Consider the following 23,470-nt stretch of genomic DNA (forward strand, 5'->3'; position numbering starts at 1 on the left):
GTAGAGCAGTGGGAGTGGTTTACCTCAGTTGAATAGAAATATTTTATCACTGATATTGTTCAGAACTGCTGGCATATGGTGACAATAAACACTGCTGTCAGTCTGTTTCGTTATTATCTTAAAATCATCTACAGATAGGGCTTTCATTGCTTGTACCCTGGGCGTACTGCTCCCATGACCCCCAACTCTTAGTACAGCACTAACAGCAGAGGTGACTGCAATGACCTGTTTTACACTATCCCTATGTCAAGGAGAACTTGTTTAAGCCATATCAACAGAAAGCTTTCCCAAAAGAGAGGTAAAAGAAATTAGACTTCATAATTATTTTTACTACTGTAGTTAATACTACTTATTGTAAGTGGTTCAAGTATATTATATATTAACATAAAAACTTAAATACTGGTTTAAAAGTCAGTTTATATTAATCTTACTCATCTAATAAACATGTATTTTGATGAAAAAATAATTTACAATAAAGTATAACATTATCTTAACATAATTAACTGTATAGGGGAAATAAAAGCCCTTTAGCCCAGATTTTATTCCTTTAGAGATCATAAAAAAGGTCGGTAGTTCAAAAGTAGTAATAGTTTTTCCCTATGTTGACTTCACTGCCTAAAAGCTGAAATTTTCAGCTATGAAAGCCTAAAAAAATTACTCATTTCTGTTCTGTAAACCCACCATTTATAAATAAAATATTCTAATTCTAATAAATACAAAATTTGCACAAGGAAAAAAGTTCTTTCAACCAAATTTCTGATGTGTTATCAGTCTTAGTCTAAATGCTTTCTAGGTATGAGAAGTGGAGATGAAATGACTATCATTAAATGTATTTCATGGAGATTTACTGAAGATAGATGAAACATGATACTGCACACCTGATCTGAAGGCCAGAGATTGAATGCATTCAATATAAAGCAGCTTGGAAAGAACATCTGCATGAGGGGCAGATCAGCTTCACCTCAAAGTCTACAGGGTTTTTTCCTATAAACGTGAGTAGAGACCAAATAATTTCCAGCACGGTGTTTTTAACTGTTTGAAATGAAAGCACTGCTATAAACCTTACTATAGTTACTACCTTGACAAAGAACATCAAAAGTACAACCATGTAATTATGCAATAAGGAAGGGGGATCTGAGGTTTAAATAATTTAAATCTATTACGATTTAATGAACAATGCATAATTTAATGAATAATTTTATTAAAAGATGGGTAAAAAGAAGGCATAGACTATTCTACCATGTAAAATGAAAATAAAAAAGCCAATTTCTGAAGTTTCTAAATTGTTTAACTTGCATTAAAAATTTAATGCAATTTAACATGGCAAGGCTTCTCAATGATTAATAAAGGCTTAGTGGCCATAAGACTGCTACTAGTATAGTAAACTAACATCTCCTCCACAAGTTTTATTTTCAGGTTATTCATAAATGTCAATTTCTAGGGTGTCCCTGGCATCTAATAATTAATACCAAGCAGGCCAATAGTTTATTTACAGACTCAAGAAAAAACAAAAGCTCAGGAAAACAAATGTGCCCTCTCTGACCTCTCCCCTTCAGCAGACGATAGCCAGTGCGCATCACAGAAGCAGGACACTTTATATAAGAAGCTTAAGACAGGCTATGTTTTGAAACTGCACAACTCCCACTCCCTCTGTAGGTTTACAAGCCTATGTAGTATCCATATCTAGATACAACTAGAAAATAATCCAAATAAAATGCATCTTTATAAGTTAAACCTAACCACGCATCAACTTACCAAATCCCTGTGCAACACCCAGTTAGCATGCAGGTAGTGAATCCCATCTAGGATTTGATATAATAACGACTTCACCATTCCTCGAGGTAACTGAACTGGCTTCTTGTTTGCTTTAGAAGCTCTGTGAAACTTGATTATATGCTGAAAAAAAGAAAAATATCACGAGACACTTAAAAAAGAAAAGAAAGATAATTTGATGTACACAGGGTCTGGGAGAAGTAACACCTTTGAGTGTGGTTGGAAGGGTTCGTGAATGTCTCGCACGAGACTGACAATTAGAACATTTCACCTACATGTCATATGGTGTGCTTGAATGTGATATCGTTGTGTTATAGAATTACATGCTTGTGGATGTGAGGGCGATCTGGCTGCGACATCTGTCACCCCATTGATCGCCAGGGTTGATTCGGCTGATCTGGCTGGCTAGGTGGGTGTCCCCTTCCTCCCTCACCGATCCATGTGCGTCCTTCCCAAAGAATTACATGCTTGTGATTTTGTAATAAAAGATTTTTATGTAATATAAAAGGGGAGTTACTTGTGCCAGACCCTGTATAATATTTTCCTAACAGAAAAAGAAACACTTAGGGATGCCCAAAGATATTGAAAATACAATTTCACATTCTGCTGAATAACAGATAACTTATAAACTTCCTAATAACTAGAGCTAAAATTTCATTTCTTAAGCACATGATAGTGCCTAAAAAAATAAATGATTACCACAGATAAGTAGGAAATAATGTGATTTTGTTTTTAAAGTATAGTTAAAAATTTACCTTTATAGCATACTTAACCCTTGTTTATCTGGTAGAAAATTTTCCAAAACAGAATCATTGTTTTTCTGTAGTGATTAAATGAAAAGAAAAACACAGAACAAATTTCAAGAGATACTGCTGGCTGGCTGACATAGCATACATGTGGTGCCTACTTGTGATATATGGGTTATAAAGAAAGCAAATGGAAAAATATTTCAATAAAATCTAGAGAAGCACAAATAACATGTAAATGACCAGTTCTCATTGGAAATATTTAGAAATATGAAATATTCATATTAAAAAGAAAACCCTGTACCATCCATCAAAGCTTTTAGTATAGGGTTAGTGGACATCCAGTAAAATACAATACTTTATAAACAGAAAACTCAATAAATAAGTGTACCTCGACAGAGATAAGATCCAATGTTTCAGACTCTCTTGATGTGTTCTCTTCATTTTAATTAAAGCACTCTCAAACTGCAAGAAAATCTGGAAGTCAGCTGCAGTTAACTGTGCTATGTGTACCCCTGGGCATATGGTTGGCATCGAATATGCACAAGAGTAAACTCTTGACCAGTATTTTATTTGTGAATGAAAATTAAGCATGCTCTTGAAATTAGTAAACATAATTAAAACAGGAGTGAGATATTAAATATTATAGGGTAAAATTTTTACTATTTCCTTATGATATAGAAAGCAGAACATGGATAAATAATAACTAATGATTAATGAGTGAGAGCATTTTACTTCCCAAAGAAAAAATATACTGCAAAGACTACCTGGTGGGAAGCTAAAGTATACCAGTCAGTGCATATGTAGTCTAATGATTAATCTATATTTTATTAGCAACATTATATTCTTTTAATTTTCTTCTCAGTTACTTTTTTTCCAAAGTATTTAAGAGCAGGCAAACAAAATAATTACCAAAGAAATGATGTGATCTGGTCTGAGTAGCTCTCAGACCTTAATATAAATAAATTAAAATATATCATCTTTTAAAATACTGTAAAAACAAAAGGAACACATGGAAGGGACGTGAGATAATCAATTGTCATATATATTTCTTCAGTTACTGCTTTCATTAGGGTATCACAAGTTATTTTAATTTACAAATATTTATTGAATAACAATGGATTTTAACACTACACAAATGATAAAACCAAGGAGAGAGAAGCTATTTCTTTTCTTTTTTATTCTTGTTTATTCTATTACAGTTGTCTCAAATCTTCCCCCTTTGCCCTCCTCCATCCCACCCCACAGTCCATCCCAACACTGTTGTCCATGTCCATGGGTCATTCATACATGTTCCTTGACCAGTCTCTTCCCCTTCACTCCACCATGCCCCCCTCCCCTCTTTCCTTTGGTAGCTGTCAGTCTGTTCCATTTCCATGTCTCTAGTTCTGTTTCGCTTATTAATTTATTTTGTTCATTAGATTCTTCTGATAAGTGATGCCATATAGTATTTGTCTTTCACTGACTAGCTTATTTCACTTAACATAATAGTCTCCAGTCCCATTCATGCTGCCACAAAGGGTAGGAATTCCTTCTTCTTTCTTTCTGCTGCATAGTATTCCATTATGTAAAAGAAACAGTTTTTTAATCCATTCATCTACGGATGGGCACTAAGGCTGTTTCCAACACTTGGCTATTGTAAATAGCACTGCTATGAACTGAACATTGGGGAGCACAGGTTCTTCTGAATTGGTATTTCAGGTGTCTGAGGGTATATTCTCGGCTGTGGAATTGCTGGGTCACAAGGTAATTAATTCCTTTTTTAATTTTTTGAGGAAGATACAAGTTACATTTTTACCAACAATTTATAACTATAAAAACCTACACTGGGGACATTTCTTACATTTTATTTTTATTACAGGGCTATATAACAAATATGGGGTATGCATGTCATGAAATTTCACCAACACCTAAGTAATTTTTTAAATGACTCTTTTTACTACAACTGTTTTTTGGTTACCCTCTGATGCCTTATACTCTAGTTCACTCATTTCAATATTCCAATTACATTAAGAAAATAAAACAAAGCAGTAGGTTTTCGCAAACCAAATTATCATTGGGTTTTCGCTAAAACAAACATTAAAAGTACTCATCTGGCTTAAATGAGTATTAGTAAGAGGATGACAAAGGCAGTGTTGACTGTCTAAACACGTCTGGCACCATTACATGCAGTAAAATTTCAAAAGTATAATTTTATACCTTCATCTAAAGTGAAATATTATGTACTAGCATTCCAGTACATCATGTTGAATTCTATTATCTTCCATGCTCAACTATGTTTTACAACAAATCATGTTTATAAACCAGCCTGGAAATTTCCTCATAAATTCGGATTATATTATTTGATTTCATGTTAGGTTGAGTGGGTTGAGTGTTCAATTCAATGTTGGCATCTGATTTAATAAATTATTGAAAGATCATTTGATTTTATTTTTTTAAAAACATATTTTATTAATTATGCTATTACAGTTGTCCCATTTTCCCCCCTTATTCTGCTTTGCCCTGTACCCCCTCTCCCACCACCTTTCCTCCACCTTAGTTCATGTCCATGGGTCATATATATAAGTTCTTTCGCTTCTCCATTTCCCATACTATTCTTAAGCTCCCCTTATCTATTTTGTATGCACCATTTATGCTTTTTATTCCCTGTATCTTTTCCCCAATTCTTCCCTTTCCTCCTCCCCACTGATAATCTTCTATGTGGACTCTATTTCTGTGAATTTGTTCCTGTTCTAGTTGGTTGCTTAGTTCATTTTTGTTTGCTTTTTCAATTCGGTTGTTGACAGTTGTTGAGTTTGTTGTCATTTTACTGTTCATATTTTTTATCTTATTTTTCTTAGGTAACTCCCTTTAACATTTCATATAATAAGAGCTGGGTGATGATGAACTCCTTTAACTTGACCTTATCTGGGAAGCACTTTATCTGCCCTTCCATTCTAAATGATAGCTTTGATGGATAGAGTAATCTTGGATATAAATCCTTGCCTTTCATGACTTCAAATAATTCTTTCCAGCCCCTTCTTGCCTGTAAGGTTTCTTTTAAGAAATCAGCTGACAGTCTTATGGGAACTCCTTTGTAGGTAACTTTCTCCTTTTCTCTTGCTGATTTTAATATTCTCTCCCTATCTTTCATCTTGGGTAATGTAATTATGATGTGCCTTGGTGTGTGCTTTTTTGGGTGCAACTTCTTGGGGACTCTCTGATCTTCCTGGACTTCCTGGAAATCTATTTCCTTTGCCAGATTAGGGAAATTTTCCTTCATTATTTTTTCAAATAAGCTTTCAATTTCTTGCTGTTGTTCTTCTCCTGGCATCCCTATAATTCAAATGTTAGAGTACTTAAAGTTGTCCCAGAGGTTCCTAAGCCTCTCCTTGTTTGTTTGAATTCTTTTTTTTCACTGCTGGTTGAATGTTTATTTCTTCCTTCTGCTCCAAACCATTGATTTGAGTCCTGGTTTCCTTTCCTTCACTGCTGATTCCTTGTACACTTTCCTTTGTGTCACTTTTCATATCCTTCACTTCTTCCTCCATTTTGTGACCATACTCAACCATTTCTATGAGCATCCTGATTACTAGTGTTTTGAACTCTGCATCTGATAGGTTGGCTATCTCTTCATAGCTTAGTTGTATTTTTTTCTGGAACTTTGATCTATTCTTTCATTTGGGCCATATTTTTTTTTTGTCTCAGCACGCCTGTTAGGTAGTAAAGGGGGGAGCCTTACGTATTCGCCAGGGCAGGGCAACCCACTTCACTGCGTTGTGGTCCTGTATGGGGGAGGGGTCCGAAGGGAACAATGCCTCTTGCTCAGCTCTTAGTAAGCTTTCAGTCACTTCCTCTGCTACCAGCAAGCAAATTGGGCTCCTCTGGTGCTGATTCCCCGGTGGGTAGTTTTGTACACATTCTAGGATCCTGTGGGTCTCGCCAATGAACTCTCCTGTGAGGCTGGGAGTTTCTCCTGCTGCCTCAAGCCCCACAAATTTTTTCAGTCAGAGGTTTTGAGGCTTTATTTCTTTGCACTGGAACCCTGGGTTGCGGGGTCTGTGTCGCTCCCATTTTTCCTCCCAATTTTCCCACATGGAAATGTGGCACCTGCTCCACCAGCCAGCCACTTTGCCTGCTGTAGTCCTCCAGCTGCTGCCTTGCCGCAAGTTGTCTCCGCCCCCTCCTACCTGGTCTGGATGAAGGTTTCTTCTTTAACTTCTTGGTTGTCGGATTTCCATACAATTTGATTTTCTCGCAGTTCTGGTTATTTTTTGTTTTTAAATTTGTTGTTGTTGTCCTTCTTTTGTTTATATGAGGAGGGAAAGTATATCTACCTATGCCTCTATCTTGCCTGGAAGTCTGATTTGATTTCTTTTAAAAGAGGAAAAGCTAACGATGAAAGAAAAAATATTTACAACCAGCACAAACCTTGAACAACAGTTTCATAAAACAGAAATTTTCATGTGTGCATTTTGTTTGAAATAATTCTTTCCAAATAACTTATAAAAACAATTTGGAGTTCCGGCCAAGAAGGAGGCTTAGGTAGTAACCCTTCACTTCCTCACACAACCAAAAGGAGGATAACAACCAATCTAAAATCAATAAACAACCAAAAGTGCCAGAAAATCAAACTGCATGGAACTCTAACAACCAAGGAATTAAAGAAAAAATCAACCAGAACCACCAGACCGGTAAGGCAGCAGACCTCACTGGCCGACTCAGAAAAACTGCAGTGAAGCATTGGACCTTCAGGGCATAGCTGGCTGCTGACCTCTTTGGGCTGTGCAGCAAAAGCTGACTTAAGGGGAAAGCTGAGACTCAGAGCTGACTGTGGGCTACTGCTGGGGTTGCCACAGTGGGAGTTTCTCCCAGTCTTACACAAGAGTTCGTTGAAAAGTGAGCTAGAGACGAGCAGGCGGGCAGCACTGTTCCCTCACTGGCCCCGCCCCCGCAGGCAGTGCCAAAACACAGCAAAGAGGGTTTCCCTGCACCCTTAGAACCTAGAAGCTGTGCCAAGACAAAGAAATATGGCCCAAATGAAAGAACAGAGCAAAACCTCAGAACTAAGTGATGAGGAGATTGTCAACCTATCTGATGAGGAATTTAAAGCCCTGGTAATCAAAATGCTCACAGAACTGATTCACCTTGGTCAAAAAATGAAACAATAAATGAAGGATACCCAAAGTGAAATAAAGCAAAATATTCAGGGAACCAGCAGTGACAGGAAGGAAACCAGGAGTCAAATCAATGATTTGGAACAAAAGAAAGAAATAAGCATCCATCCAGAGAAAAGGAAGAAATAAGAATTCAAAAAAATGAAGAGAGGCTTAGGAACCTCTGGGACAACTTGAAATGTTCCAATATCCAAATTATAGGGGTGCCAGAAGGAGAAGAACAGCAGCAAGAAATTGAAAACTTATTTGAAAAAATAATGAAGGAAAACTTCCCTAGTATCACAAAGGAAACAGACTTCCAGGAAGTCCAGGAAGCCCAGAGAGTCCCCAAAAAGTTGCACCCAAAAAAGCACACACCAAGGCACATCACCATTAAGTTACCCAAGATTAAAGAGGAGAGAATCCTAAAAGAAGCTGGAGATAAGGAAACAGTTACCTACAAAGGAGTTCCCATTAGACTATCAGCTGACTTCTCAAAAGAAACCCTGCAGGTAAGAAGGGGCTGGAGAGAAGTATCTGAAGTCATGAAGGACAAGGACCTACATCCAATATTACTCTATCCAGCAGAGCTTTCATTTAGAATGGAAGGACAGATAAAGTGTGTTTTCCAGATGAGGTCAAGTTAAAGGAGTTCATCATCACCAAGCCATTATCATATGAAACATTAGAGGGAATTATCTAAGAAAGAGAAGATAAAAAATATGAACAGTAAAATGACAACAAACTCACAACTATCAACAAATGAACGTAAAAGAAAAGAAAAATGACAAAAAGAAAAACTAAGCAAACAACCAGAACAGGAACAGAATCAGAGAAATGGACATCACATGGAGGGATTTCAGTGGGAAGGGGGAAGGGAGGAATGGGGAGGGGGGGGAAGGTACAGGGAAGAAGAAGCATAATTAGTAGGCAGAAAATAGATGGGGAGAGATAAAAAATGGTATAGGAAACAGAGGACTCAATGAATTTATATATACAACCCATGGACATGAACTAAGGGGGGTGAAATGTTGGAGAGTTGGGGGGCCAGGGTGGAGTCAGGATAAAGGAGGAAAAATTGGAAAAGCTGTAATAGCATAATCAATAAAAAATACTTTAAAAAACCAATTTGAATCACATCATATTTAGTCATGGAAAACTGAAATCTACAAATAGAGTGAATGTATTTCTTTCAAATCTGAAAGCATATGAAACCTGGCTAAGTTCAATTTCTAAAATCTGCTAAAGTTACAATTATGTTAATAAGGCTAACTCAGAAAATTAGCAAAAGAGTTTGAAACTATTTTACTATATTAGTATATACATACAGGATGGAGCAAATGCAAGTTTATAGCTGTGAAAAACAGAGTTTATTCTTACATTATCATTTTTTAATTATTGTATTATTTTCCATACAAACAACTGTAAACCTACTTTTACTACATCCTGTATTTTCTTTTCTGTCTCAATAAATGCACAAGCATAACAAACTTAGAAAATACAGACCAGTATGCAAAACACAGTGCAGTGTTTAAAGACCTTATTACTTTTTTTTCTCCTCACACAAGGACATTTTTTGATGCTTTTTAGAGAGAGAAGGAGGGAGAAAGAGAAACATCAATGAGAGAGAGAAACATTGATCAGTTGCTTCCTGAATGTGCCCGTACTGGTGAGAGCAGGCACCCATACCAGAATCGTATCAGGGATCGCTTGCACTTGTATTGGAATCATTCCAGAATCAAATGGGGGATCATATGTGTCCAGACCAGGGATCGAACCCACAACCCAGGCATGAGCCCTGACCAGGAATTGAAATGCTCCTTTTGGTTACAGGACCACGCTCCAACCAACTGAGCCACACCAACCACGGCAAGACCTTATTACTTTTAAATGTCAGAAAAAATACAGTTCATGGTAGTGAAGTAGTCGTTAATGAATTAATATAATATTGGGTCTTGTTTACTTGTTTTTTAGATTGTAATCTGTGTTAATATGTTTTGTACACATAACTGATCAGGATATAAGTTTGTGAGTGCTTCAAAATTATTTCGGCTATTCTGTTATAGATTTTCATTATATACATACCAGAAAGTCTTATTCCAAATACGGCATTATAGATTTTTTTAAAAAGGTAACTGTTATATTTAACAAAGGAGTTAATTTTGAGTTACTCAAGACTTTCATAAATAACAAATTTAAAAACAATCTTCCTAGTAAATGCAAAATACTGAGGCAGTTGTTTTTATTTTTAGCTATTTAGACAAAATATAGTTAAATTCTTAGTTTATAATAATTTTTACCAACATAGCATCCTTTTTTTCATTATATTAGCTAAACTGATAAACTGTAATTATTTGACTTCAAGACTCTTCAAATATTTGAGTCTGGATACCTAAAAATATTCTTTTTATAAGCCACACAAACACAAAATAACTCAAAGCTGCAAGAGACTCTACTTTTATGCCAATCTAATTATGAAGTAGAGTTCTCTGCTAAGAATTCTTCCTATACAAGAATATGCCCAATTCAAGTAGTATAACTGAATTTTTGCTGATAAAAAAGGAAATACATTGGAACACTGAATATCAATTGTGAATAATATTCAAAAAATGATTAATAAGTTTCCTACATTTGTATAGTATACTTAGTTTATAGAGCATTTTCTTTTTTTATATAAAGCATTTTAGATACAAAATTACTCCAGTAAAATCCTATTAAAAAGGGCAAAAAAAGCATTACATTTTATAGACGGGGTAACTACAGCTTCACAGACATTAGGAGACTTGGTAAATGTCATATGACAAATAACAGAACCACTAGATCTCAGTATAGTCTTCCAAATATATTTGTTTCCCTACAAGAAGACCACTTTCTCATTTTACATTCCTTCCCACTATAGGAAATATGCTGCTTTTAACTGTTATAGCAAACATTATCACAGTTAATTTCTTATTTTATCAAAAATGAATAGCTAGGCAACAATATTGAGTAGCTGTTTATACTCCTCAGATCCTACTGTTTTCTGTAAAGTGTTACTGGTTTGGCTAAAAGTTTGGGTTTTTTTGTAAGATGGGTCTAGCAGTGCTTAGTTGTCTTTAGCTTCATTTGAAACAATTCTGTTAGATTGTATTGTGACAGCTGTAATATCAGCATGCATTAAAAAAAACTTATCAAAATTGGTGAATTTTTGTGTAGCCATTTTAGTATGACGATGGAAGAAAATACGCAACATTTTCAGCATTCTTACGCTTTATTATTTCTAGAAAGGTAAAAACACAAATGAAATGAAAAAGAAAAGATTTGTGCAGTGTATGGAGAAGGTGCTGTGACTGACTGAACATGTCAAAAGTGGTTTGCGAAGTTTCGTGGTGAAGATTTCTCACTGGACAGTGCTCCACGGTCAGGTAGACCAGTTGACGTTGATAGCGATCAAACTGAGACATTAATTGAGAACAATCAATGTTATACCATGTGGGAGACAGCCAACATTCTCAAAATATCCAAATCATAAAGTTATTGGTGAAAATGAAAAATGTGTCTTTTATTTCATGGAAAAATAATATGGATTTTTTGGCCATCCCAATACAAAGGTCAAACTAATAAGATCAAAAAAGTAATACGAAGCAAAATACTTTAGCCTTGGTAATATGTAAACCACATTCTATCAGGTTACTTTTATTTTATAATCTCAGAGTAAGATTATCTCCTAAAATTGTTCTTGGTTACTTTTACTACCCCTGACTAAAACTAGTGGTTCCCTGTCTACCAGCAATTCACCTTACCCAGAGATCATGTTCAGCGTAGTCAAACAGAAGCCATACTTTCCTATCAGCATGAGATAGAAACACCTTCTGAAGAGAGATGACATTTGGATGCTTAAGCTCTCGAAGTAACTGCAAAACAAAGGAAATACATTAAAAGTCTTTGCCATAGAAATGTTTGAAAAAAACCTACACCATTTGTAATTCAAAGACAATATAAAACCAATCCTAAAATCCTAAAATCTAGTAATTTTCAATCCTAAAAATCTAATTAAGTCCCCACACGATTCTGAGATGTCCATGTACGTGCTTTAGTGATAAATGAGAAAAAAGTCTGGGGAGAAGAAAAAGATACCGAAAAGGTAATATTGGAATAAATCTACCTTGTTATTGTTTATTGTGGTAAAATATACAAAGCACAAAAATTCCCATTTTAATAATTTTTAAGTATATAATTCATTAGTATTGCGTACACTCGCAGTGTTGGGCAACCATCCCAACTATCCATCTTGGAACTTTTTCATTATCCTAACCAGAAACTTGGTACCCCTTAAGCAGTAACTTCCCATTTTCTTGCCCCTCGGCTATTGGTAATCTCTATTCTACTTTCTGTTTCAATGAACTCGCCTATTTTAGGTACCTCATGTAAGTAGAATTACCAGTATACATTATCTGTCTTTTTGTGCCTGGAATACTAGCATAATGTCTTCAAAGTTTATCTATGTTATAGCATGAATTAGAATTTCATTCCTTTTTATTGTCTAATACATTCCTATGTATATATACACCACATTTTGTTTACCCATTCATCTGCTGATGAACACGAGTTGTTTCCATGTTTTGGCTACTGTTGAATACTGCTGCTATGAACATTGGTGTACAGGTATCTGAGTCTGCTGCTTTCAATTCTTTAGCTATACAAAGGTCTGTCCAGAAGGTATCCAGCCATGTAATATGAAAAACGGAGACATTTACTAAAGAAAACACGACATAAGAAACATTGTACATAGGACAATGATGCCTTAATCCCCTTTAAAGGAGGTACCTTGGGACCTAACACAGTTCTCCAAATCACCATCAGCTGCCCCATCCTATTTTCCTGAATCTCATTGACAGTCTGAAACTTCTTCCCTTTCAAAGGTGATTTGAGTTTTGGGAAAAGCCAGAAGTCACAGGGTGCCCAATCTGGGCTGTCAGGGAGCCAAGTCACCTGGGTGATTTGATGTTTCACCGAAAATCTGCACAAGACGTGATGCATGAGCAGACACATTGTGGTGATAAAGCTTCCAATCACCAGTTGCCCATAGCTTCAGCCTTCTTAATCATCCATAAAGTTTCCAGAGGAATGTTCAAGCTTAACGCAAAATCTGATGCAGATTCGTTGCTCTACTCGCTCATTTTGAATGTGACAGCCACACAGTATACATGCTCACTCAATAGCTCTACCACTCCCACTGACTACTACAGTGAAGTCATCATTTTTCATGCATGTGTGCTCCAGTCCACTCTCCTTGGCTGCCAGGTTACACTGATGTTGTGCAAACTGTTCTTGTTATAGTAACAATGGCTGGGCTTTTTCCAGACAGACCTCGTATACCTAGAAGTGAAATGGCTGCATCATATGGTAGTTCTATGTTTAACTTTTGGAGAAACCACCACAATGGTTTTCATAGAGGCTGTGCCATTTTATATTCCCATCAGCAATCTATGAGGGTTCCAACTTATCCACATTCTCGCCACATTTAATTGTCTTTTAACAGCCAAATCTTAATTGGTATGAAGTAGTATTTCATTATGGTTTTGATTTGCATTTTCCTAATAGCTAATGATGTTGAGGAACTTTTCATGTGCTTATTGATCATTTGTATGCCTTCTTTGGAGAAATGTTTATTAAAGTCCTTTGCCCATTTATGAACTAGTTTTTGTTGTTGTTGAGTTGTAATTCTTTATACAGTCTAGGTATTAATCCCTTAGCAGATACATGTTTTACAAATATTCTCTCCCATTCTGCTAGTTGTCTATGTTTTGACATCACAAAGCAATTGAACTTCAAACAAATCTTCAGCTTGTTATTCTTTTTAAAATGTACTAATTGCAATGTTAGAAAACACTACAATCCATTGAGTATGATGTTGGCTGTAGGTCTCTCATATATGGCCTTCATTATGTTGAGAAATGCTCCCACTATTCCCACTTTGCTGAGTGTTTTTATAATAAATGGGTGCTGTATCTTATCAAATGCTTTTTCTGCATCTATTGATATGATCATGTGATTTTTGTCTTTGCTGTTGTTTATGTGATGTGTTATGTTTATTGATTTGCGAATATTGTGCCATCCTTGCATCCCTGGGATGAATCCCACTTGGTCATGGTGGATGATCCTTTTAATGTATTGCTGGATGAGGTTTGCGAATATTTTGTTGAGAATTTTAGCATCTATGTTTGCCAGCGATATTGGCCTGAAGTTTTCTTTCTTCGTTGTGTCTTTATCTGGCTTTGGGATTAGGATGATGCTGGCTTCATAAAAAGAGTTTGGGAGTCTTCCATCAGTTTGGATTTTTTTGAATAGTCTGAAGGGTAGGGGTTAGCTCTTCCTTAAATGCTTTGTAGAAATCTCCTGTGAAGCCATCTGGTCCAGGGCTTTTGTGTGTTGGAAGTGTTTTGATGACTGCTTCAATTTTGTCTGCTGTTATTGGTCTGTTCAGGTTTTCTGCTTCTTCTTCATTCAGTTTTGGAAGATTATATTTTTCTAGACATGTGTCCATTTCACCTAGGTTTTCAAATTTCTTGGCATACAGTTCTTCATAGTAATTTCTTACAATCCTTTGTATTTCTGTGGTATCAGTTATAATCTCTCCTCTTTCATTTCTAATTGTGTTTATTTGGATCCTCTCTTCTCCAAGTAAGATATACAGAGGGCCCAGAGACATATGAACAGATGCTCAGCATCACTAGCCATCAGAGAGATGCAAATTAAAACCACAATGAGGTACCATCTCACACCAGTCAGAGTGGCCAACATAAACAAATCCACAAACAAATGTTAGAGAGGATGCAGAGAAAGGGAACCCTAGTGCACTGTTGGTGGGAATGCAGACTGGTGAGGCCACTGTGGAAAACAGTATGCAATTTCCTCAGAAAACTAAAAATGGAACTGCCCTTTGACCCAGCAATTCCGCTGCTGGGATTATACCCTAAAAACCCTGAAACACCAATCCAAAAGAACCTATGCACCCCAATGTTCACAGCAGCACAATTTACAATAGCCAAGTACTGGAAGCAACCTAAGTGCCCATCAGCAAATGAGTGGATCAAAAAACTATGGTACATTCACACAATGGAATTCTACACAGCAGAAAGAAGGAGCTTATACCCTTTGCGACAGCATGGATGGAACTGGAGAGCATTATGCTAAGTGAAATAAGCCCAATGGTGAGGGACAAATACCATATGATCTCACCTTTAACTGGAACATAATCAACAGAAGAAAAAAGCAAACAAAATATAACCAGAGACATTGAAGTTAAGAACAATCTAACAATAACCAGAGGAGAGTGGGGAGGGGATAGTAGGGAGAGGGGATTACAGGAACTACTATAAAGGACACAGGGACAAAATCAAGGGGGAGGGTGGAGGTGGGGGAGGGAGGTGAGTTCAGCTGGGGTGGGGTGGAGGGATGGGGAGAAAAGGCAGACAACTGTAATTGAATAACAATAAAAATTTAAAAAAAAAGAAAACACTACAATCATTAATACCAAATATCACATAAGACCTGTAAGTTCGTGAGACATAATACTTATTTTTTTCCCCAGCCATTTAAATTATATAGTAAGTTGATTAAAATTTTGTAAACTTTTCCATATAATAATACAGAATTTATATAGACAGAAGCATCCAAGTAGAACACATTTTCATGGGTTTAACCTTTTTTATCTCCTAGAAGGACATTCTTCTATTTAAAGTCTCTTATTTCCTGGTTTTATCCACATTTAATAACCAAAGTGGCCCTAATAATCCATCGGGTAAAAAGTACTTCCATCCCACTAGGCAAAAACACAAATAATACCAACAATGACAAGGAAAAAACTTCTCAGGAAGCCTGATATATTTTTATCAGTTAAAACTAACCTACACAGTGCCTTCCAAATGTGTTCCAAAACAGCCATGTGAGAATATATGGTCTTAGAACTTAAGACTTCAGTAACTTTTATAAGAACATTACTGCCAGAACAAGAATATAAATATGAAGTTTAAATATAAGAAACTGTAAAATATAAATTCAGCAAAAACAGGGACTATGACTAGACTGCATATTAAGTCACTTACAGTAACAATTATTCTCCAGAATGTGATAATTATTTTATTCAGAAGCAAGATTAAATTGAAGTTATATATTTCTGCTTTTAAAATATAATTCCAAACTTATGAGACTTCAGAGATTATGTACAAATCCTCAGAAACCTAAAGACCAGTATGAAATAGTAACCATATCCTATTTAATACGCAAGGCAAAGAATCTGACAAGGAAAGCCTAGATAGACTTCAGAGTCATCCAGATCATCCAGCTGGCTGAGAGAGCTAAACCCAGTGCTAAATTCATCTCAGTTCTAGGTCAGTGTTTTCCCCATCACCTCACAATTGGAACACAGTTCTTGGCTAGGCAGCTGTTTCAAGTCCTTTATGGAAATTGGCAGGGTAGAAATTAACATAAAAAAAATCCAAAGCTTTGGCAAAAGTTCTCTCCAATTATTAAAAACTTACATATAAAGCTATTCTTTGATATCTCCTCAATTTCACCTCTAAGATGAATTTTAGTTCTTGTATTAAAAAAAATTAAAAAGCAGCAACTATTTTATTAAGCTCTTCCTAGCTGCCACATACGGTGCTAAACATATGACATATATTATCTCGATCATGAATTACCCTATGAAATTTGTATTTACATGTCAGTAGTCCTTCCTTATCTGCGGTTTCACTTTCTGTGGTTTAAGTTACCCATGTCAACTGAGGTCTAAAATTATTAAATGGAAAAATCCAGAAATAAACAATTCATAAGTTTAAATTGCATGCCATTCTAAGTATCATGATGAAATTTTGCACTGTCCAGGCCAGGATTTGAATCATACCCCTTGTTCAACATATTCACACTGCATATGGTCCCCGCCCATTAGCCACTTAGCAACTGTCTCAGTCATCAGATGCACTGTCATGGCATCTCTGTGCCTGTGTTCAGGTAACCTTTAGTCTACTAAACAATGGCCCCAAAGTCATTTACATTGCTTTTGTTACAGTATATTGTCATAACTGTCCTATTTTGCTATTAGTTATTATTGTTAATCTCTTACTGTGCCTAATTTATAAATTAAATTTTATCATACATTATGTATATATAGAAAAAACACTACAAGTGACACTTGAACAACACGAGGTTGAACGACATGGGTTCACTTATACATGGATTTTTTAAATAAATGCTGTAAATGTATTTTCTCTTCATTATGATTTTCTTAATAATATTTTGTTTAGTATATAATACATATAACATTAAAATATGTATTAATTGATTATTTATGTTATTGTTAAGGCTTCCGGTCAACAGTAGACTGTTAGTTTTTGGAGAGTCAAAAGTTATGCTTGAGTTTTCAACTGTGCAGGAAGGAGGAGGGATTTTGGTGCCCCTAACCTCCGTGTTGTTCAAGGGTCAACCTTATAGCATACAGGCCTCAGTACCATCAGTGTGTTCAGACATCCAGTGGGGGAACATGTCCTCTGTGGAAAAGGGGGATTACTGTACTTCTATTTTATGAATGAGGAAATAGTGGTAAAAGGGGATTAAAAAATTTGCTCAAGATCACATTCTTAGGTAATGGTTAGAATCACCATTTAAATGCTTTAAAAATAAACTTTTTAAAATGCAAAGCCAATACTCCATGGCTAATACCAATACTTCCTAAAACCTAATACCCTGGGGGACTCGTTGTCTTTACAATCCACACAGAGACGTTTTAAATATATACTAGGCTGTGAACTGAACATCGGCAGGCCCTGTGTCTTGCTCGCCAGTGCCCTGCTAGCTTCTAGTATACTGCCTGGCACCTGGCAGAGGTACGTATTAAGTACGTGGTAAATATATGAATGAACGACGTCTGACGAAATGTTCTAAGCTTCTCACCGTAACTCTATGAGATATAACAATTATTCTTATTCTTATTTTACAATAAGGAAACTAAAACACAGAAATTAAGTAACTTGCTTTGGGTCCTTCATGATAGTTAATAGGTAAAGCCAAAGTAAAACCTCAGGTAATCTAGCCTGGGTCTTAACCACAAGCAATACTTGCATACTGTGAACTTGGGGCTCAAACACTGAAGGAGTATTCACGGTTTTCATATTCAATGAACAGAACTTTAGCATTTCATCACCCCATACACAGCCCATAGTACATAAATGCCTATTTCTTAATATTGTATAAGTTATTTTTTGCCCTTTAGAAGATTTTGTGTTAAAAATATTCAAAGAAAAGGTTTAAATAAATGTATGCAATGGTTTCCTTCACAGAAACTACCTATTTTTCCTAATTCGACTGGGAATAAAATCTGGTAATTTCCTGAGTACTAAGATCACTGCTAAAAATATAAATATTTTAATACATCATTTATAATAAACTAAATTCATTCCAATTGTGCCAAAATACCACACAATCTGAACTTGTAAAATATAAATAAAAAATTAATAATGTTTAAAACTATATCTTGCCAATAAATATGACTGACAGAGTTATAAAGTAGTTTAAGAAACCTATAATATTCTCAAAAGGGCATTGATTTCTAATATTAAAAATTTTAGGACAAAACAAAAATAATAATTCTAACTTTATGCCATAAGTATAATAGTTGAGTTAAAATTACTATAAAGGTGGCCCTGGCCAGGTAGCTCAGTTGATTAGGGTGTTGTCTCAATATGCCAAGTTTGTGGGTTTGATCTCTGGTCAGGGCACATACAAGAAGCAACCAATGAATGCATAAATAAGTGGAACAACAAATCAATGTTTCTTTATTTTTCTCTCCCCTCCCCCTTCCTCTCTCTCTCAAATCAATCAATAAAAAATTTTTAAATTACTCCAAAAGCATGAAAATTATTCCAAAATTTATTTCAATTTTGAAAAAATCTGTGAAAACTTTTATTCAATAGAATTCTGCCAAATTGATTTTAAAAACTGAGGTGCTCCCTAGCCGATGTGGCTCAGTTGGTTGGAGCATCATCCCATAGACCAAAAGTAGCTGGTTTGATTCCCAGCCAGGGGATCTACCCAGGATGCAGGTTCAATCCCTGTTTGGGGCACGTACAAGAAGGCAACCAATTGATATTTCTCTCTCTTTCTCTCTCCTTTCCTCTCTCTCTATAAGCAATGAAAAAAAAATATCCTTGGGTGAAGATTTTTTAAAAAACCCCCAAAACCCAAGGTGCTCAGGTCAAAGTAGATGTGAGCTTCAAAAACTACATCCTGGAACTTTACCTGTTTCTGTAGGTTCCCTATTCTCAACTACAAGGCTGAGTCTTGGAATATGGTGGGTCCACTAAAGCACAGTTTTGAAAAGCAGTATGGTAAATAATTCCAGTTCACAGGAAACACTGGAAACACAAAAACAAACCACTTACAATACAGTGAGGATAAAGATATGCGATGCTCTTAACTTTGGTAGACATTCTCAGAGTTCTATTCTTCCTCCCCTTCCTTTTAAAATTACTTACAAAGACTGCCCACTTAGTATACACTGGTGAAGAAATGTGTTACTGTGTACTGGGGGGTAGAACAACAAATAGAAGGTAAACAAATAAATAAGGAGAAACACCTTATAATTTGTAATATGTGCTATGAAAAAAATTAGGTATAGATCATAAGAGAATAATGGAGGTGAGTGGTGGGGAAAGAGGACTTCTCAGAGGAAGGTTTCATAAATGAAAGGAAGGTCTGGTAAGACTTGGCACAGGAGATGAATTTTTTCCTTTTAATTTGTTATTATGGAAATTGTAAATAAAATAATATAGTAAAGCAAATCCCCAAATACCACAATCCACTTACAGCCTGTATCATTTTATCTATATTCATACACTCTCTTCCCACCTTTACTGTGATTATTTTGAAGTTAATTCCCGATGTCACATGATTTAATCTATAAATATTTCAGTATGTATCTCCAAAACATAATCAGGGTATCTTTTCTCTGACCACAAAATAAATTAGTGATCACCAACAATAAACTATCTAGAAAGACTCACATATTTAAAAGTTAAACAATACATTTCTAAATAATACATGAATAAAAGATAAATCACAAAGGAAATTTGAAATATTTTATACTAAATAACAATTAAGACACAGTAAACTTTTTAGAATGTAAGTAAAACACATTCCAAAATTTATAGAAAAATTTATAGTTTTCATTGGTTATATTAGAAAAGAAGTGTAAAAATGAATGACCCCCGAAGGTTACACGATAAGAAAATAAAAAGGAAATATAAGACAAAAATAAACAAAATAATAAGGTAAGAGCAGAAATCTATGATACACAAAGAAAACACAAATTACCACATCTGCAATGAAATAGGGATATCACCACAGAAGCTACAGATGTGAAAAGACAATAAGGGACTACTATGCACAAGTTTATGCTACTAAATTGAACAACATATAAAACATACAAATTATGTAAAAACACAACTTATCAAATATAAGCTGAAATATAAAATCTGAGGAGCTCCATGTCTATTAAGAACATAACACTGGTTGGTGAACAATAATCACATATTTACCTATCATATAGCAACTCTGTCAGAAAATAAAGAATGGAAAAATGCTCCCTAACTTGTTTCATGAGGACAGTTAATCTTCCTACCAAAGATAAAGTCATTACAAGAAAGTTAATTAGATAATCTTTCAAACTCATAGACTCAGAACTCCTTAACAACACAAAAAACATCCGATAAAACTCAATACTACTTATGAAAAACTAGAAGCAACATCCTAAGACTGACTAATGGCATCTATAAAAAGCCTATAGTTAGAATTTTATTTGATGGCGAAACACTAAAAAACACTTGCCCCCAAGAATGGAAACAAGTCACAGAGGTCCACTCTCACTGCTATTCAATGTTGTAGAAAGGCCGTACCCAGTGCAATAAAAAAAGAAAAAAATTAAAAGCCTAAAGATGGAAAGAAGTAAAACTATTTTTATTCACAGATAAGATAATTACTTATGTAAAAAATCCCAAGATATCACCAAAACCTACCAGTGAATTTAGATTTGTAATATACAGGGGTGGGCAAATGTAGGTAACAGTTGTGATTATGCAAAACACAGTTTATTCTTGTATCATTATTAATTATTGTATTATTTTCCATATAAACTGTATACATACTTCTGCTCACCCCGTATATAAATAAATATATAGTAATATTAAAAATCAATTCCATTACTGACCACAGAAGCAAACAAATGAAAATTTAAAAATAATTCCACATATGTGTCAGAAAAAATGAAGCGCCTAGGAATGAATTTAACAAAACTAAAAAACATGGAGAGAAATTTAAAAAATCTTAAAAAATAGAAAGTGTGCTTTTTTAGATTCATGGCTTGCAAGTTTCGGTATTAAGATGTCAATTCTTTGAATTGATCCAAATCATAATCCCAGCAAGGATTTTTTAAAATTAGTAATTGACTAACTGATTAAAAATTTAATGTAGTAATGCAAAGGTCGAACAATCCTGAAACAGAAGAATAAAGCTGGTGGCTTTATATGACCTTATTTCATATCTTGCTATAATACTAGAGTAATTTGGTATCAGCATAAGGACAGATAGAGAGATATATGGAACAAAATTGAGCCCAGAATTGGTCCTACTCTTACAAGGCCATTTAGTTTTCTACAAAGGTACCAAAGGAATTCAACAGGAATAATCTTTTCAAAAAACAATTGTACATTCATATGGAATGAGAGAAAGAGAGCCTCAAACCCTACATCATACCACAAACTAAATTTAATCATAGACTAGAAAATAAAGCTAAAACTATACAAGCTTTTAGAAGAAAAGAGAGAAATACCTTCACAATCAGAGGATCGATAAAGATTTATTCAGCCAGACACAAAAATAATAATAGTTATAAAAGGAAAAATTCATAAATTAGACTTCACCAAAATTAAAAATTTCTGTTTATCTTAGGCTGAAGAACCACAATCAAGTACATTAAAATAGGCTTTTGACCCTGGCTGGTGTGGCTCAGTGGATTGAGCACCTGCCTGTGAACCAAAGGGTCGCTTGGTTTTATTCCCAGTCAGGGCACATGCCCAGGTTGCAGGCCATGTCCCCACTAGGGGGGCGTGCAAGAGGCACCCACACATTGAAGTTTCTCTCCATCTCTTTCTTCCTCCCTTCCCCTCTCTCTAAAAATAAAAAAAATCTTTTAAAAGAAGTATTAAAAAATAAGCTTAAGTAGTCCTTTATGTAGTTAAACTGAATTTACACTTATCAATATAAACATGAAGACAAGAATGTCTGTTCCTGAAATCAGTGGAATTTTGTTTGTTTTTAAAACTTTTCGTTGAAATATAATAAACATAGAGAAAAGCACTGAACCATAGGTACACAGCTTAGTGAGTTTTCACACATTCAACCCATATAACCAAACTCTGAGTAACATCAAGAAAACAGAACATTACCAGCATTCTGAAAACTACCTTGTCTCTACTTCTTGCCACTCCGTCACCTCCAAAAGTAACTACTATCATGACTTTTAACATCACTATCACAGTTCATGAATTTTAGTTCTTTAAAACTGACTAGAATACATAAACTAATAGCTGTTAAAGAACTGACAATGTACAGATATTTTTCCTCAAGATTCAAAAGTTTAAAAAATTCATCAATTAAGTTAAACGCAATTTCCAATGTGGCATACCTTTGGTTCAGAATGCCCTCCATCTCACCCCAGTCTTCCCTCATGTTCGTAATTCTTACATGTCCTCTAAAACTAGAACCTTCCTTGGCTCTGTAGTTTAGAGGTATACTCTTCTCTCATTCCCTATATACTTTTGTCATAGTCCTTGGCACATTGTTCTTATTATGAGATTTATTAGTCTCTTTCCTCATCAGCATGTAATTACTTATGGCCAGGGTGGAAGTAATTTCTTTACTTCCACCTACTCTAGATTCTGGCAATATGATACACAATAAATGACTGCCAGTTAAAACCCCTATGATAGAGAATTTGTTAAATGAGCAAAATTCTTTAAATTAATATTAAGTCATAAAATTATTTAAATTAAAGCCAGAAGAGACAAATTTGGCCCCATAGTTTTATAATACTAAAAACTGAAGTAAAATCTCATGGGAGTAATACTCAGTTTAACTTTATAAATAATTATTTAGTAATTGATTAAACATAAAAAATACTTTCCTTGGAAATTAAAATGAGATTATAATACCATATGGAAAGCTGTGGTTCCAAAATAAAAGGCATATATTTTTACATACTCAAATAAATAGACAGATACAGTAAAAATCAAATAACTTCATTTTAAGTTCACATAAGTAACAATCTCATTAAAATAGAAGTATTAATTTTATATGAATATACCACTTGTTTTACATTAGATGAAACAATAAGAACTGAACCCTTAACTATTAAGGGAGATTTATTGGGAAAATATATATTTATATAAACAGCTGAGATTGATTTAATCCCAGTAAAATGAAGTTATATAGAAATTTTTTGTTAGATCTACAGGACATCTTTACTTCCCTTTTATAAAGCAAATATATTTTTTATAGATAGTTGATATGAAAATATTGATTTTCAATTAATGTGTGTGTGAAAAACACAACTCGGAGACCTACATAACTGACTATGTAAGTCAGTTGGTAATAATGATGATAAAAAGAGCTTCACTTACTGCTATTTCTCTACATGCCGACATAGAGATCCCGGTTCCTTCTATTTGTTTTAAAGCATAGTCTTTATCATCTTTCCTGTAAAAAACAAAGTTATTTTAATAT

At 34.9% G+C, this 23,470-nt stretch overlaps 1 protein-coding gene across 8 annotated transcripts in view; it reads right to left on the reverse strand.

The window, feature by feature from the left end:
* The window catches only part of CDK8 (cyclin dependent kinase 8), a 135,948-nt gene that overhangs the window by 50,002 nt on the left and 62,476 nt on the right, over positions 1–23,470 (reverse strand). For 7 of the 8 annotated variants that reach the window (XM_053920799.2, XM_045188074.3, XM_024551059.4 and 4 more), the window contains 3 exons: positions 23,368–23,443; positions 11,437–11,547; positions 1,756–1,896 (listed from right to left, as the gene is read on the reverse strand). In XM_053920799.2, the coding sequence (XP_053776774.1) occupies positions 1,756–1,896; positions 11,437–11,547; positions 23,368–23,443 (328 nt within the window). The remainder of the gene's footprint in view (positions 1–1,755; positions 1,897–11,436; positions 11,548–23,367; positions 23,444–23,470) is intronic. The other variant, XM_045188076.2, reaches the window with a different exon arrangement.

Source organism: Desmodus rotundus, chromosome 3 (assembly GCF_022682495.2).
Source record: "Desmodus rotundus isolate HL8 chromosome 3, HLdesRot8A.1, whole genome shotgun sequence".
Lineage (NCBI taxonomy): Eukaryota > Metazoa > Chordata > Mammalia > Chiroptera > Phyllostomidae > Desmodus > Desmodus rotundus.